Source organism: Ornithodoros turicata, chromosome 1 (assembly GCF_037126465.1).
Source record: "Ornithodoros turicata isolate Travis chromosome 1, ASM3712646v1, whole genome shotgun sequence".
In the NCBI taxonomy this organism is placed as follows: Eukaryota; Metazoa; Arthropoda; class Arachnida; order Ixodida; family Argasidae; genus Ornithodoros; species Ornithodoros turicata.
Genome location: NC_088201.1, coordinates 76,568,213 through 76,585,112, shown reverse-complemented (window position 1 = coordinate 76,585,112; position 16,900 = coordinate 76,568,213). Strand labels below are relative to the sequence as shown.

At 44.3% G+C, this 16,900-nt stretch overlaps 1 protein-coding gene across 1 annotated transcript in view; it reads left to right on the top strand.

Annotated features, from left to right (window-relative positions):
• Positions 1-657, top strand: part of LOC135401115 (uncharacterized) — a 39,388-nt gene extending 38,731 nt beyond the window's left edge. The window contains exon 5 of the mRNA XM_064633315.1: positions 522-657. Coding sequence (XP_064489385.1) covers positions 522-590 — 69 coding nt within the window. The 3' untranslated portion in view covers positions 591-657. The remainder of the gene's footprint in view (positions 1-521) is intronic.
• Positions 658-16,900: the final 16,243 nt, after the last annotated feature.

The following is a 16,900-nucleotide window of genomic DNA, read 5'->3' as shown; positions in this document are numbered from 1 at the left end:
GGAATGGTTGGGCGGACGCTGAAGACGATGCGCGAAAGCACGGCCTCAGTGATTCTTCTGGCTGCTTCCTCTGGAAGCACGGCTTCCGACATGAACCGTCTCGTATCTATTTACTCCGTTGTTATTCCACGCATATCGGTTGTCTCATTGGACATGAAAGGTAGAGCACGTTAAGCATCAATTTGTTTCACGCATGTACGTAGATGTCATTGCCTAAAAGTGGATTATACTCGGCCGTACACAAACCCTGTATAATTTGCCTTCGGTATATGTTTATACACTAAGAGACACATTTCGCATACTCTGAAAATAATTAGCATGATTACATACACAGTTCCGCACTGCTATACTTGAATTCGTTTCTAACGTACTGCATGCACACGCAAGGCAGGATGACAATATGGTGTATTCATACCCACCGCACCACCACTCTAGAGAGTGACTTTGTTGTATAGTTTGAAGATGCTGTTTGTTGTATGTAGCACGTGTGTATTATTTATACTGTAAAATATTTTCAACAGGTTGGTGTTGCTGGATCCGGAAATGGTGGAGCTAGGAAGCCGCCCGGAGGATCCTCAGCCAATATGTGAACATAACGATGCCCCAAGATGCTGATGTACATTTTTTTCGTTTTAATAACAGTCGACGTCAATTCCAGCCTTGGTTCCTCGTGTGCCCAAAACTAAGCTAATGGTTATCATAGCATTATGACAGTTGCCAACTAGCAAATATACTTCGCGAATGATATACGGAAAGTACGACTGAATATGCCCCCGTGTCCTCGAGCGCATTATAGGTCAGTTGCGCACAGGTTGTTGGTGGGACCACGTGCTATTTCATTTCATTTATTTGCACACACGTAATTTGCACATTTGTAATTTATTAGGAGCAGAAGCTCGGTAATGATTCGGCCGCTCCTTCAATCCCCAGTTCTCCGGGAGAACTGGCAAAACTAGTTTACGGCGGCAAAGGGACAAGGCGCTGACCCCCACTGACCGGCGAACCAGAACGAGTTCTCCTTATAACGTCATCGGTGACGTAATATCGGGTAATAATCGGTGACGTAATCGGTGAGTGGCGAGTTAAGGGTGAAGGCGCGGACCCATGTTTATGTGAGTTTTTTTCTTGGAAACAAATTGCACACATCAAAACCTTTAGCGCCATTCGGTAAACTGACGCACACACTTTCATCAGACTTCTTAATCTGAAAATTTTTTGGACGGCCCTCTGTACTCCTTTAAAGTGCCGATACGGGCTAGTCTCGTGTATTCAGGTCAGTGTAGTACCAGATAAAAAAAGAGAAAGAGCTCAGCTTACACCGAACTTACTTAGTTAATAAACATGCGCTGATATGCCTTTTCAAGTTGGACGTTATGCTCTTATGCACAGATCAACTTTCCCGGATGTAGCACGATTCCCCCGATTTCATCTGCCATGTCCCGATTCCTCGGGCACGGAACAAAGGGCTGATTTTCCCCGCTCTCGATTCACCCGTCGCTTTTCTCCCGCCTTGCTTGAGTGACCCATATAGGATATACCGGGTGTCCATTTTTATCATGCACATAATTTTCGGATACCTAAAATACAATAATTAGGAGATTTCGGGCAAAAGTGAGAATGCACAATGAGAAACTATCCTCGTTGAAATCCTGAAACCCGCACGTGCGTTAAAGGGACGGTCTCGTACACCCTGGCCCATCCACAAAGCGTGCCATTCGATTCCTCATTGCTGAAAACGTAATACTGTGAATTCGCTCGTCCAGAATCGTCACGGTTCTTAAATAAACGAATTAATTTGATAAGAACAGCGCAAGCACATCGCGATTTCTGTTGGCAACAGCGATATCCGCTTCCATGGCAGACCGCTTATGGGATGAACAAATCGTCTGCTCTCGCGCCTTTCTGCAGCGGTGACAGCAGACGACTTCCAAAAGGTGCTCGAGGATCACGGCGACGGCAATAAATTTGCTGCATTTGGTCAGGTCAAACGAAAGACGCGTATTGTAAAATGTGGCCGAACAACAATGTCAATACGTCTCGCATCTTCATTTCGAGCGGGAGTTTACGTGGATGACTCCACCTAATAAAGGCAGTTGACGCTTATTTACTAACTTGTCTCGTATCGTTCGGTATTTTGAGCACTTCCAGTTCGTCTTACCTGCGAAAAGAATATTCCGTATGGAAGTGGCGGAAACGTAACCCGGGTGTAACAACTCTTTTGTCGACGACAATCTGACGAAAGTGGATATAGAAAAGCACCTGTTGGGAGTCACATACTCGAAGCATCTTCAACAAAAGGTGTGATTGTCACACGCGTGCGTGTACTCCGCACGTTTCGTTCACGATGCATATGAGGTAAGAGACGTTCTGCGAGCACGATATGTATGGGACGGCGCCGGACGCAGCTCAAACTAAAAGCTGTCGACCGTCCGCAGTCAACTGTTAGCGGCAACGGTATCCAGTTACTACTTTGTTGATAATATCCAAAAGTGATGTGTACAGAAATTGTCGGCACCGCACGAAACGGCAGCCCCGCGTACCTCGGTAGTATTGCGAGAAGGAAGTGCTTGATCCAGCAGGCTACAGTTTGCTTTGCATATAGCCGGAGCAGTATATCGCCAAACTATGCTCAATAATGTTGTCTTTTACCCATTCAGTACTGATGAGAGTGGCACTCCTTCCTGTGCCAGAATCAACACCTATTAATGGGTCACAGATATAACAAATCAAATTCGCAGGCTTCACAGCTCTATTTAATTTTTCCCTGCACATTGCTGATGTGAGAAAAGTATTGCATAATATAAACATGTAAGTTACATCCACAAATCAGTGTTGTGATTATATGATGTTCAAGCAGCAAAAGACAAGACAATCTTGTTGACAGGACAGGATGACAGGTTGCTTAGAGCTTGCTGCTAGAACATCATTATGACTACCCGATACCAACAACCCAATTTTAACACAATTGGTCAGTGCTGTGGACGTACATTACAATAAGGGACAATAAAAAAAGACTACATAAACACTCAACTTCCGCAACCTTTACAATCAACGTGCTGGAATATGTTAGCTTGCAACTGCTTACAGCAAATCAAAATCTGAGTCAGCATGGGCTCATGAACACACCGGTGTAACATGAGCAAAAATAAGACTGACGACATGTCGACAAGTTGCAAACCGCTGTTCCATCTTACAAATTTGTCGTGCACGTCTAGGTATTTTTCATATTTTTTAAACATTTCCACATCTTTCATATTCGACGTGCTGGACATGCTGGTGTGCAACCCCTGATATCGAATCAAAATCTGAGCCAGTATGGGCTCATGAACACACCGGTGTAACATGAGCAAAAATAAGACTGACGATATGTCGACAAGTTGCAAACCGCTGTTCCATCTTACAAATTTGTCGTGCACATCTAGGTATTTTTGATGGTTTTTAAACATTTTCACGTCTTTCATATTCAACGCGCTGGACATGTTAGTGTGCAACCCCTGATATCGAATCAAAATGAGCCAGTATGGGCTCATGAACACACCGGTGTAACATGAGCAAAAATAAGACTGACGACATGTCGACAAGTTGCAAACCGCTGTTCCATCTTACAAATTTGTTGTGCACGTCTAGGTATTTTTCATATTTTTTAAACATTTCCACATCTTTCATATTCAACGTGCTGGACATGCTGGTGTGCAACCCCTGATATCGAATCAAAATCTGAGCCAGTATGGGCTCATGAACACACCGGTGTAACATGAGCAAAAATAAGACTGACGACATGTCGACAAGTTGCAAACTGCTGTTCCATCTTACAAATTTGTCATGCACGTCTAGGTATTTTTCATATTTTTTAAACATTTCCACATCTTTCATATTCAACGTGCTGGACATGCTGATGTGCAACCCCTGATATCGAATCAAAATCTGAGCCAGTATGGGCTCATGAACACACCGGTGTAACATGAGCAAAAATAAGACTGACGACATGTCGACAAGTTGCAAACCGCTGTTCCATCTTACAAATTTGTCGTGCACGTCTAGGTATTTTTCATATTTTTTAAACATTTCCACATCTTTCATATTCAACGTGCTGGACATGCTGGTGTGCAACCCCTGATATCGAATCAAAATCTGAGCCAGTATGGGCTCATGAACACACCGGTGTAACATGAGCAAAAATAAGACTGACGACATGTCGACAAGTTGCAAACCGCTGTGCCATCTTACAAATTTGTCGTGCACGTCTAGGTATTTTTCATATTTTTTAAACATTTCCACATCTTTCATATTCAACGTGCTGGACATGCTGGTGTGCAACCCCTGATATCGAATCAAAATCTGAGCCAGTATGGGCTCATGAACACACCAGTGTAACATGAGCAAAAATAAGACTGACGACATGTCGACAAGTTGCAAACCGCTGTTCCATCTTACAAATTTGTCGTGCACGTCTAGGTATTTTTCATATTTTTTAAACATTTCCACATCTTTCATATTGAACGTGCTGGACATGCTGGTGTGCAACCCCTGATATCGAATCAAAATCTGAGCCAGTATGGGCTCATGAACACACCGGTGTAACATGAGCAAAAATAAGACTGACGATATGTCGACAAGTTGCAAACCGCTGTTCCATTTACAAATTTGTCGTGCACATCTAGGTATTTTTTATATTTGTTAAACATTTCCACATCTTTGATATTCAACGTGCTGGACATGTTAATATGCAACCCCTGATATCGAATCGAAATCTGAGCCAGTATATGGGCTCATGAACATACCAGTGTAACATGAGCAACAATAAGGCAGACGACATGAAGTTGCAAACCGCTGTTCCGTCCTACAAATTTGTCATGGACTCCTAGGCATTTTTCATATTTTTGAAAGTTTTCAAATATTTCCAAATCTCTTATATTCAACGTGCTGGACAACATAGTGTGCAACCCCTGACACAATCAAAATCTGAGCCAGTATGGGCTCATGTACACACCGCCATAACATTAGCAAAAATAAGGCTGTTCCATCTTGCACATTCGTAATGAACGTCTAGTTATTTTTGATATGAAATATTATAATCATCAATGATGATAAGGGCTTATTCGATGCAGAAGCATGGTCATTGATGGTCACAGACATGTGGGATGGTCCTGAAAAGGGCTTTTTTTTTTCAAAGGCCAGGGGTAATTGAAGCCGTTGACGTAGATCAGCTTATCCTTGATTTTGTCATTTGCTCCAGGTGTAATGACATGAATGGAACGCCTTCACTTATCACGTTGACAACATCCTGCCGCTTGTGGGAATGGATAGAGAGAGCAGCTTCCTTCAGAAGACTATCCAAGTTGTGATACATATGACGAAATGCCCAAGTCTGAAATTTTGCGTAACGTACCATGAAACACACATTTTTATATGCAAATAAAAAGCTGCGCAACAAAAACAAACCTTACAACACCTTTCAGGAGAATACAACACCATGTGTACGTGACGGATCGAAACAGGTTCCGGATTGTGCGCACAACACATCCTGGGATTGGCGAGCAGTGGCTACACACACACCTGCAATGGTGTCACGATCAGGCGGAACATATATACGCAAAAAAGTGTGCTTTTATGGATGAGTCTTACCCGTCAATCGATTCCGGATCATCCACTACTTCCACTGGCTAACCACGTTGTTGTGGTAAAGGGTCAGCAGCTAAAGGTTTATCGACGTCCCCGTTATTCAGTCGGTCGGCGCCGATGAGCTCATCTTCACCGCTTAGCGACAGGGACCCGTCACTACCGCTAAATTTGCTATCAGACATTACGACGTCGCGCGTGACAACTTCCAAGCGCAAAGCGCACACACCTCCGACTGTATTGTGCAATGTGCTTCGGTCGCCCCGTTATTCCATGTTATCCCCCGTTATTCCTGTCACCATAAATCCCATAACCACGTCACATGTGACGTTGCATGAGAGGGAGTTGAATCCAGCTGCAACTTCCGTCGTCTGCTGTCACGGCATATTCAAATTTCTCGAAAACCACTTCGTCGTTCTGGTTGAAACTTCGCGACTGTGTTTCTGTAGCACTCTTGAATATAATTTCAACTAAGTTTCGGAATCGCTCGATCTGTACGAGACCGTCCCTTTAAAACACCCATCCCAGAGTTTTGATGTGCAAATGAGCCGAAACCGAAACCGCGGCCACCGGGAGCGCAGGGAGCACAGCACTCATTTCACGTCAGAGGACCACGTGATTTGGAGCGATGGAGATGATGGATAATGGAGTAGGTGCTGATCTCACGGACAGATAAACGCTCCCCCCCCCCCCCCCCCCCGCTATAATGATGCGCTAAATGATGACAAATGGTTACAAATTCAGTGACGGCACGCGCTCTATTCTGGATCTATTCCATTATATTCTGAATTCTGGAATTGTCTCCCGTTCTGGTATCTCGCTTTTGCCGAACATTTTCTAATTCAATAATGTTAAATAATGTATTTTAGGAATCATCTTCTAGTTACATAGTATCTTGCAGAGGGTGCCCGCCTAGCCGTATAACTCAATTGCAAAAACATCTGTGCTGCTCTCTTAGCTTTTTTTTTTATTTTTTTATTTATTTAACAATTGCGTAAAGGATAAAACTAAACACGCGTAGTAAAAGGATGGGTTCTCACTGGTGAACACTTTTTCTTCTTTTATTACAAAATGGCGAAGTCTCGTTGTGGAACTCAGTAAGGTGTAACTCCCCACGGCTCATGCATTGCTTCAGATTCCGGACCTCCTCATCCTTTTTGTTCCCATTTCTTCATCCGCTTCCGTTCTGTGCCACCGCTGGACAACTGTAGCACGGCCACCATGCTTGTAGCTTTGTCGCGGAACTGCCATAGACGCCAACTATCGATGACGTCACCTTCGCTAACGACATCTATATTTTGCGCACTCAACCTGAGCGAAGTTGATTTATAATACGAAATAAAAGAAATATCATTTTTAACCGTAGTGAGCCTTAGATGATGCAGTTAGGAAACTGAGCAATCGTTTGCGCGCAATAGCATTTGGCTTGTATGTACGATTTTACTGAGATGTCATAATGATATGCACCCCTGAACACCACCACATCGTCCGTCTGCAGGAAAACAGATGAGGAAGTTGCATGCTTAGCCCCCCCGCCCGAGCAAAACAGGGGTATAACACAAGTAGTAGACAATGTGGAGAGCTCCTTCAACCATTACTTAAATCAGTATTTGTTTCTGTACCTGTGGTTATGCAACTGAGGAAGCAAGACATAAGGAAGTCTTGAGGGTCAGACAACGTTCCGACTGATTTTCTTGCGTGTGAGTTGCCCAATTCCTCAAAATTGTTTTCCAAATCTCGCTGGACGAAGGGACTGTCCCGAACGAATGGAAATACGCTCGTGTAAAACATAAGGCAGGAGACTCCTCTTTCGTTTCGAATTATCTCTTCTCTTCATATGAATTTTAGAGCACATCTCTATTCCAAACAAGTATAACATCATTTCTGGAAGAAAACTGATTACTTACTCCCTTTCAACATGGATTCCTTAGGGATTACTCCGCTGTCACGGCCCTCTCTGATTTCATATACGACTTGACGAAAGGTTATTAACCTTTAGTTAATAACCTACAAAATGACATGTTGTTTTGGATCTCTCCAAGACATTTCACTGTGCACAGCTTGGGACAAAAGTTTACCGAACACCGGGGTGTCGCATTTCGCCAATGGAGCGACTCATGGGTCAGCCTTTGGACTGTTTCTTGTTTTTATAATATGGGTTTCGCTGCAAGAGCGGCCTGTTAGCTATCAATGATTGTAACTTGTAAAGCATTTTTTTTGTTGATGACAGCATGATATATCGAACAATATATTCCAAAAAAAAAAGAAAAAACGAGGGATATAAGGCAGTTCAGGACATATCAACGAGTGGAGTAACCAATTGCAAATGATTATGAACATCGACAAAAGTGTATGTATGTCGGTTAAGTACAGAATAAAAACATGCTACTTGCAAGGGAGCTTAGTTAAAGAAGACTATCTTGGAGTCACCATCGATTCCGATTTGAGATGGAATTCTCATTTGCAGTAATAGGGAATCAAGAAGAGCTTTTATCTCAGAAAAAGAACACTGGGGGCACTATGCTACTGCTCAGGTGAGACTACTGGAATATACAGGGTGTCCCAGAAAACGTGTCATTGAATTGTAATAAAAACCTACGCCACGTAGAATGATGCAGTCGACGGCATTTGTTTTTACTAGGTTTTTGCCACCTCCTGATGTGAATGTAATGTAACTCGAGTTTCATTATGTCAATTTTTACGAAGTGACCTCGAAAATTTGCCAAGTAATGGTCGCTTTTGTGCCTCATCACCGTGAAGCGCTGCCGAATTTACTCTAGTTCATGATAAGTGATAATGACGGATATTGAGAAGCTATAGTATCGGAAAAAAAAAGGCCGAACAGCATGCTCTTCGGAGCGCCCAGAGCATAGCACTGGACGAGTCTTTGCGCACCATCGTTGTCAGCCCGACGAAAGGAGGTTGCTATGCTCAGCCCACAAAAGGATAACAAATAAATAAGACAGGGATGGCTTATCGCATCCAGCTTCTGCTGGAATCATGCTTTCCCTCTCCAAATTTCAAGAACTGTCACTTTTTTTACTATCCTTTTGTGGGCTGGGTGGGCTCCTTTTGTCGGACTGCACGAAGGCGCTCAAAAGGTCGTCAAGCGCTATGCTCTGGAGGCTCCGAAAAGCATGATGTTCGGCTATTTTTTCACACGGGATAGCTCCTCAATGCCCCTATCATTTATCATGAACTTGAGTAAATTCTGCACCTGGTTCACACTGATGGGGTAAAAAGACGACTTTTTTACTTGGCAAATTTTCGTGTTCAGTTCGTAGTAATTTGCGTAATAAATCACAAGTTAGATGACATTCACATCAGGAGCTGGCAAGAACCTTGTAACAACAAGTGCTGTTGACCGCACCATTCTAGGTGGCGTAGTTTTACAGCGTCAGCTGTGCAGGCTTTCCCGAGATAGCGTCGGCGTCGTCGGCATTCGCATGTCCACACAAAACTCTTATCGCATGTGCGCTCAGCGCTGGGAGTCAGAGGTCGGCATTTTGGCTGACGACCACTCACGATCACAATTATCTGATAAGACGTTATGGGAACTGATAAGATATCAGCGCCCTCGAGAAAAGTGTCGGTATCACATGATAGTAAAGGGGGCGTTGTCAGATCATTTAAAAGCGCGAGCGGGGTTTGAGGAAGGGATTCTTGGCCGGGAGTGTCGGGCAAGACGGAGCTGCCGCTGATGTGAGTCGAATAAATCTTTGTTGTTGCTCATTGCATTTGGTCGTTGCTGTGTTTTCCTGGCGGGTGCGGCGGACGGACGGACGCCCCGAGGTTGTGGAAACACGGGTTTCCACAACGTATGGACCTCACACTCACTTTGAGCTCAGGTGAAGGTCGATATCGCTCCATGTATCTCGCATCCGCGATCACAATATTTTGAGAGCTTAATATTGCCAGACGAATGCAGATGATAAAAGCTGGTGAACATAGACAACAACGCCGCCAGGCGGGTCTCACACGGGTCACTACGACTGATCGCATTTTCAGGGTCACGAAATCAAGAGCCAACAACACACACAATATCGGTTACGGCACTATTAGTGCACTCAAGAGATAATGTGAAGTATCACACACAGACATGTATAGCCGAGTTACTCGATAACAAAACTTGTTTGTAGCGACCTTTATCGAATGTCATGCAGGGGCGGCGTTTGACTGAACGTATCTCTTCATAATGCGTCTGTTTGGAGGATGGATCATATACGGTTACGGTTCTGAGTTTTGATAAACGAATTGGGAACACAATAAATATTCCCCCTTTTTTTAAGCCTTAATGCGTGATGCCAATCATAGCTGCCCTGATATGCAGAGTGAGAGCGACAAGCAAATTAAAACTTTGCGCATAATGCGAAACTCGAAAGGAGGAAAGCAGTGTTGAGCGACTAGAGATCTCTTTGCCGACTTGTTAGCTCCAGTGACTTCTGGTTCTCGGTAATCTGTGAGAAGCACCAATAAACGTAGACCGCGGTCGATGGAAATGATTTATACACCGATGATCATCGGAATGAGCGCGTCAAATCAATCAATTTTAATTCCATTGGCTTCATGTTGAACTACAATGAACATAACAAATAAAATCACCCCCAATAAAATAAGTAACCAAGCACTATATCCCGCCTGTCACAGCCCACAAGTTAAAATAACTCCTGTTTGGTAACGAAGCGCGACCCGATCTTCACCTTGTCGTTACCCCACAACCCGCATTAAATGCACCACTTCGGCCCGGGATTTGCCAGATTTGTCGGATTCACAAAGAGCTCGTGCGATGGAATCTGTCGTAACTCCGTCGTACGGGAAAGTTACGACGAAGTGTAGATTCACGAAGGGCGCGCGCACTGATCTCGATTGTAAAAGGCTGGATCGCGGATAGGGAGCGCGGGCGAGAAGAAACCGGCCGCCATCTTACGGTGCCCACAACAGCCGCCGCAGCGATCATGGCAACTTCTTGCAATTACGGTCGTACCAACCGTACTGGCAAGGTTACAGGGCCTAAATTTATACAGGTGAGTCACTCTTTATCGAGCAATAAATAGGCATTCATTCTGTATATTTAGTTGACCATTATGAAGTGTTTTTTTTGCCCAAAACGAGCATTGGATGCAGGTTGCTTGATCGCTCTTCCGACGTTCAATCGAGCACACTTGCATTTTACTCGGCGGCAAATACAGTTTGAGTGCATAATATGCTTGAAAGAACATGTTACACTACACAGGTAGTGTTGTCATCAATATATGTGCGAGCACTCGAGCGCTTTTTTGCATGCATTGCTAGCATGGTACACGGTGTTCTCTGCGGAAGCAAGTGCCACATTCATTTCTTTGAATTACCTTCACGCACAAGTTCGGTATTACGTCATAATGAGACCACGATTGTCACCTTTTTTCATGTATTGGTATTGTTTTGTGCCTTGGTTTGATTTGTGACAAAGAATCCTACGTAACGGTGGTGTGGCGCGACTTGAATAACGCCTTTGTCTGAGCTGTATCGTCAGCTTGTTACGATAGTAATATTTTGTAGCGTGTCGTGCTATTTGAAGCAGTTTTTAAGGCAAAAGTGGTCTCTCAATACAGGTTTCGTCATGAGGGCTACCCAGTGAATAATCTGTGTAGTGTGATACGGCTGGGTGTACAGGTAAGTATCACGTTCCTCATCCACTGGTTTCTACTTTACAGGAAGGAACAACCACAGTGCACGCACTGTGGTTAGCCTCTCTGTTTTGCATATTTTCTTACATGTTCACATCAGAAACACACCTTACACTTCAGGCTCCTTCACCCAGCAATATAATAATTAGAGATTATAATTCTTTTTAGAAGAGTTCCCCATATTCTTTTGAGAATAGTTTTTCATCTTTTTAATTTTTAGAAGATACAGGGATTGTAAACCATGTTTTAAACTGATGTTTTAACATTTGTCCAATGCATTTATTAAACAACATATTCATTTTTAACTGGTTGCACCCAAACCAATGTTCTGATGTATTATTTTCTTTGTTGTCGATGCACCATAAAAATTGGAATAATCATCATCAATGCAGGTTACTTCACAGCTGCCTCGACATACTCAAGAAATGGGTGCAGAACCTGCGTAATGCCCACAAACTTTGATTACCACAGCACCTCCAAAAAGTATGTGTCACATGGGATTTTTAAATGTATTCACAGTATATAATACCTTGTATTAACTGTTGTAGATCTAAGCCGTCTCTACAGTACACTCTCAGAAATTAAAACCGTGATATATATGCTATAAGAAGAAAATTATTTCTTGAGAATGCACTTCTCTGGCTACTGGTGTTGTTTACATCTACTGTTGATCACATTCATTTATCACATATTATATTCTTATATATATTATTATATTAACACATATTTGATCACATTAAATTCAAAATTCATCATATATAAGAAAATACCAGGAGGGAAGTTGCTATTCATTGCTCATTCTAACCTAAAATTGAGTGCTACAAATTTAGAGAGAGTACCTGTCCATTGTCATTCCCAAAATATATATTGTCATTGTAGCAAGGTCATAAAACAATAAATGTAGTCTTTTGTGACCTCCATGCACGTTCATTGTATCCTGAAACGCATAAGTGCAAGAAATAACTTGAATAAACTTGATGTTGTATAAACTTGATATAAAATGTTGAATAATATAATGTATGATATAAAATGTTGAATAAACTTGAACTTGTATATTCTCTTTACTCACCATCAGTGACCTTCTTTACAAAAGCATATCGTGTTAGATTTTTTTTTGTTTACGTTTCACAGACGGGGTACACGAGGGCCAAAATGACAAAATCACAACTGTTTCAAGCTCCAAATCGTCCTGCTGCAATTATCCTGTTGCATATCATACGTGTGTAGTGCAAGAAGGCCCTTGCACATCAAAATGTAAGATGGGAGTCACAGTTAATGCAAATTGGTTCCTATGAGAGACTTCGATGCTGAACAAAATTGTGCAAACTGCGGAAGGTGCCATAGAAGATATTCAGAAAGCGTGTCTGGTCTCACAACGGTGCTACGACGCTCTCTTTTAGATGACGATGATACTCATTGGAGTTTCAGATGTGCAGCTGCATTTTTTCGAATGTGCTCCACATAACAAGCATGACAAGTCAGCACTGGATAGCAGGCCCCCGTTCCTAAGCAGCTTTGCTCACGCTGCAGTTGTATTCAGCAAAAGCATGTGATTACTCGAGAAGGACATTCAGTTTGGCACAACCGCGCCTGCAAATAATCAGAACAAATGAAGGAAGAAACAAACAAACATAGAAGGGCTGTACTTCAAAAAGAGGTAAATCATGTGTCTCAAGGAGGTGTTACCACTTTTAAGTAACTTAATTGATTAAGCTTACGTCACTACCTGATTAACTGTCCTAACGAGCGTGTTCTAATTGCGTGAAGCAATTAGATCACGCTCACAACGTATTTGGGATGCTTCGGTGTGTCCATATATGCGAGGCAAAGCACCGCAGTCGTTCACTAAAAGACACTTTCTGCGGCGGTGCTTGATATAAATCATACGAAACCGATACACGGCTAAAACAACGGCTGTAATTCTACAGAACGATCTCTTTCTGCCATGCGAGTATATCCTTTCCCGGACCGTTCTTTATGGAACAATTTTTGTCCAGAACGCAGCACGGGATATTACATACATGGTGGTTGTTAACCTCACATCGTTTCTTCTTGAAATATTGGCTGGGAAACGTACTGTAGTACAATCCCCAGCGCTGCACTGCTGTGACGGTCTAGTTTCGGAATGCAAAACATAACGTAATTAAGAATCGAACGGCAGGACACCTGTGAAACACTGTTAGGATACATCAGTATAATGGCACCTTACAAAATTGTGTGATGACAAGCAACGATCAACGCCTGCAGCGCTATAAATCCTCACAATCTCCGTTGCCTCCCATTGTTTTCTATGGGCGCACACTGCGCTTTAGGGTCTCCCAACATGGCGGCCCGAATGCACGCCTCTCCCCCGCGAGCCCCTCTGCCATGCGCCATCCAGCCTTTATAGATAGAGATCAGTGGGCGCGCGTCGCAAAATCTTCGCAGCTTACGACGGAATCCTGCGAGAGCTCCCGAGCAGTCTTACGAAGAAAGATGGCGGCGTTATTTGGCAGCGGTGGATGTGGAGACGGCAAACAAAGACTCCGTAATACGCGCCAACGCATTGCACTTTGCCACAGAACTTTCGAGACCATCCCCGAAGTTATATTGAGGCACTTTTTTGCATGGTGACCTTCAACAAATGCTTCAACTTTGCGCTTCGTAAAATCGGGCCGCAGGGATTTTTCAAGCATCCCCTACACCCCGCTAAGACACCCCCAACACCCCTCCAAATTGTCTGCAAGAAAGGCAAAAGAAGCCATAAAGGCTGCAAAACTGAGTGCCACACACCGCTTACAAAACACCCTCACCCACCCCCTCCCCGAGACGAACATACTGGGAATATATTTGCTGTGTCATCAAACGCGTTTCGCCTGTGATTGCATGGCATCCATTATGGCTACCGAAAGACCGAGAGCACGTGCAGTAACAAAACATTTGGGGACGAACAACTTCGTCTTCTTCTAATGGGACGACTCTTATTGGTGCGATTACAAATTTTCGTCATCGTTACCATAGCGAAAACATAGTCTCGCATCATTTGGCTGTTTCTCTCCGAGGTGCACGTGACAGGAAGCGTGCAACTTCCTCTTCCTCGTCAAAGAGAGTACCCTCTCCACTACGATAGCTTTGTGAATCGCGCTTAGGACACCGTCGTACGCGCGTCGCAGGCTACGACGTCTTAGCGCATCTTAGCGTAACTTACGATCGCGTTTGTGAATCCGACCCCGGGTAGTGGAGCGCGCGAACTTTAAATATAACGCTAACGATCGCTGCATTGTCGTAGAAAGGGAGTTTCCTCGGGACAGGAGCCGCCGATATTTCGAACAGAAACTGTTCTTCTTCTGGGAGAAGAACGCCCAGAAGAAGAACAGTCTCTGTTCGAAATATCGGCGGCTCCTGTCCTAAGGCAACTCTCTTCTTACATCTGTACCGGTTCGCTGGATTTCTACCCATCTACGCTACATTGTCGTGCTACGGTGCTCATAGCGTGTCGGGTAGCTATGCCGCCTTTAGCCTATAGTTTCCAAGCTGTGTTTGTAGGAAAGCAAACAAACAAGCAAACGTGAAAGACGATTGGGACGGCTAGGTCAGAGCGTTCGAAGTGTAATAGGACATTCCTGCTACACTTCCCGCCGACTGTCGATCTTCCAATTTAAAATATGGCCATCAAAGGCCACCGATAGGTGGTAGGAGAAACACTCACGCAGCAACTATTCAATAAAACTGAATACACGGGTGACATGAGCGATTTAGCCAAATCAATGCGCATACGCACAAGCGCCAGGCCAAAATCACTTACTCAAAAACTTCAAATCAAAGTTTCGCATAACAGTGAATAAGTGGCAGGCGCGATTACAACATAGACGCACAGGTACCCATTTATGTACCACACACTAAGAGCATTTACTCTTGACTCTGGCAGGCAAAAATAGAAATGAAAATGCCCTTATGCAAAACGCCCCGAAAGCAAGTGCGAATGTGTAGTACTAGCACTTTGCGCATCAACGTCAGGCCGATGTAGTGAAAAACCGCGACCTCGCGACAAGATGAATGCGGACTCACGCGCACTAATGGCTTTGAAGAGAACGATTTCGTTCGGAGCCCAACAGTGGTTCCCGTTAGTACCGCTGTGGGACGTCCCAGCATGAGTGCACAAGCAAGTACACGATGTCTCGCTGCAGCGTGAGCGCGATCACAATAATCGCGTTGCCATGTCCACGTGATAACAGATTATCGCATCGGTGCTGCCATGCTGCGTGAAAACGAGTGCGACTCACACACTCGATACGATCGGCGATCGTGATTGTGCGTATCGCGATTCGCGAGTTATCGCGCTCATGAGTTTTTTTGTGAGGCCTGCTGTGAGTAAGGAGGAGAACGCTGCCGGTTTCCAACCGTTATCGATGGAAAGTGAGATAAAAACCAGAGCGCGCATCAAGTGCTGCTACGTGGCGCGTCGCAATGGCAAGGGAAACTGAGCGGCCGGAGTTGCCATTTAGATGCGTGCCGGAGTACTAGCTATATTACTTGAAGTCATACGTCGGAGAAATTCGTGCCGTGTATCTTCCCGCAGGGCTCGTGGTGGCTGTGTGCTACTTCTCGCCCCGTGCCGCGCCGGAACGCATCAGCGGCTTTATCGTGTACGTACTCTCGCCTTATCGCACGCGCAAGATTCTCGTCATCGGAGACTTCAACGTGGACGTCTCACTGGCCAAGAACACCACTTTCCTAAGCGATATGTCCGAACTATGGACCCTACGGTGTGCACCGACATCTGCCAACCCAAGACTACACTCTTAGACACGTGACACTTAATAAGAGGCTCTTTTCTTTTTTTGCAAAATCTTGCCGCCTAGAACAGGCGGCACGGCGTGCTCTCTAAACAAAGGTCTACACTGTAACGCGTGCTGCACGTGTTACACGATGCCACTTTCGCACATGGATACGGTGTAGCGCGTGGAATACCCATTACATTGTGCTTCTTAGGGTATGGAGTGCGAAAAACCTCCTACAGCAAGCGGTCCATCGTGCCAGGTCGCGCGCAACTATTTTGTACCACATAACAGAGGCAGCATGACTGAGTCTCAGGGCAGCGACAACGCGAGACGGATAGAGAACACACGGAGGATTCAATAATATAAGAGTCCGCTGTGTGTTCTCCGTCCGTATAGGCTCGTCGTTGTCCTCCGGCTCCAGGCCGTGCTGTCTGTCACGACAACAAAAGGGTAAGTCCAACAAGTAAAACTATGCAATTTAAATTGAGAGGCGAATGCAGACGCGCATTTCGAAAACGTGCAACTAGCATAAAGATACACTCAATCCATGATTTCACCAGAAGCATGAGCTCGACACCGATATATGTGATGTCTTCTTTTGCAAAGTATCAGTCGCTTATGTTACAGTAACCGGCAATGGAACTAGAAAACGATTCCAGTGAATTAGGGATCAACAAAAGATACGAAAAATATATTTATTCATGTCAAGACACGTAGCTTCAAGCAACAAAGCAAGCACTATACAGAAGCATTTATCACGCGGCAATATCACAGAACAGTAAATATCACAAAGACGGGGGAAAATCCAGCGAACCGGTAGGGGAGTATGAAGGGAGGTGCCTCAGGACGAGAGCC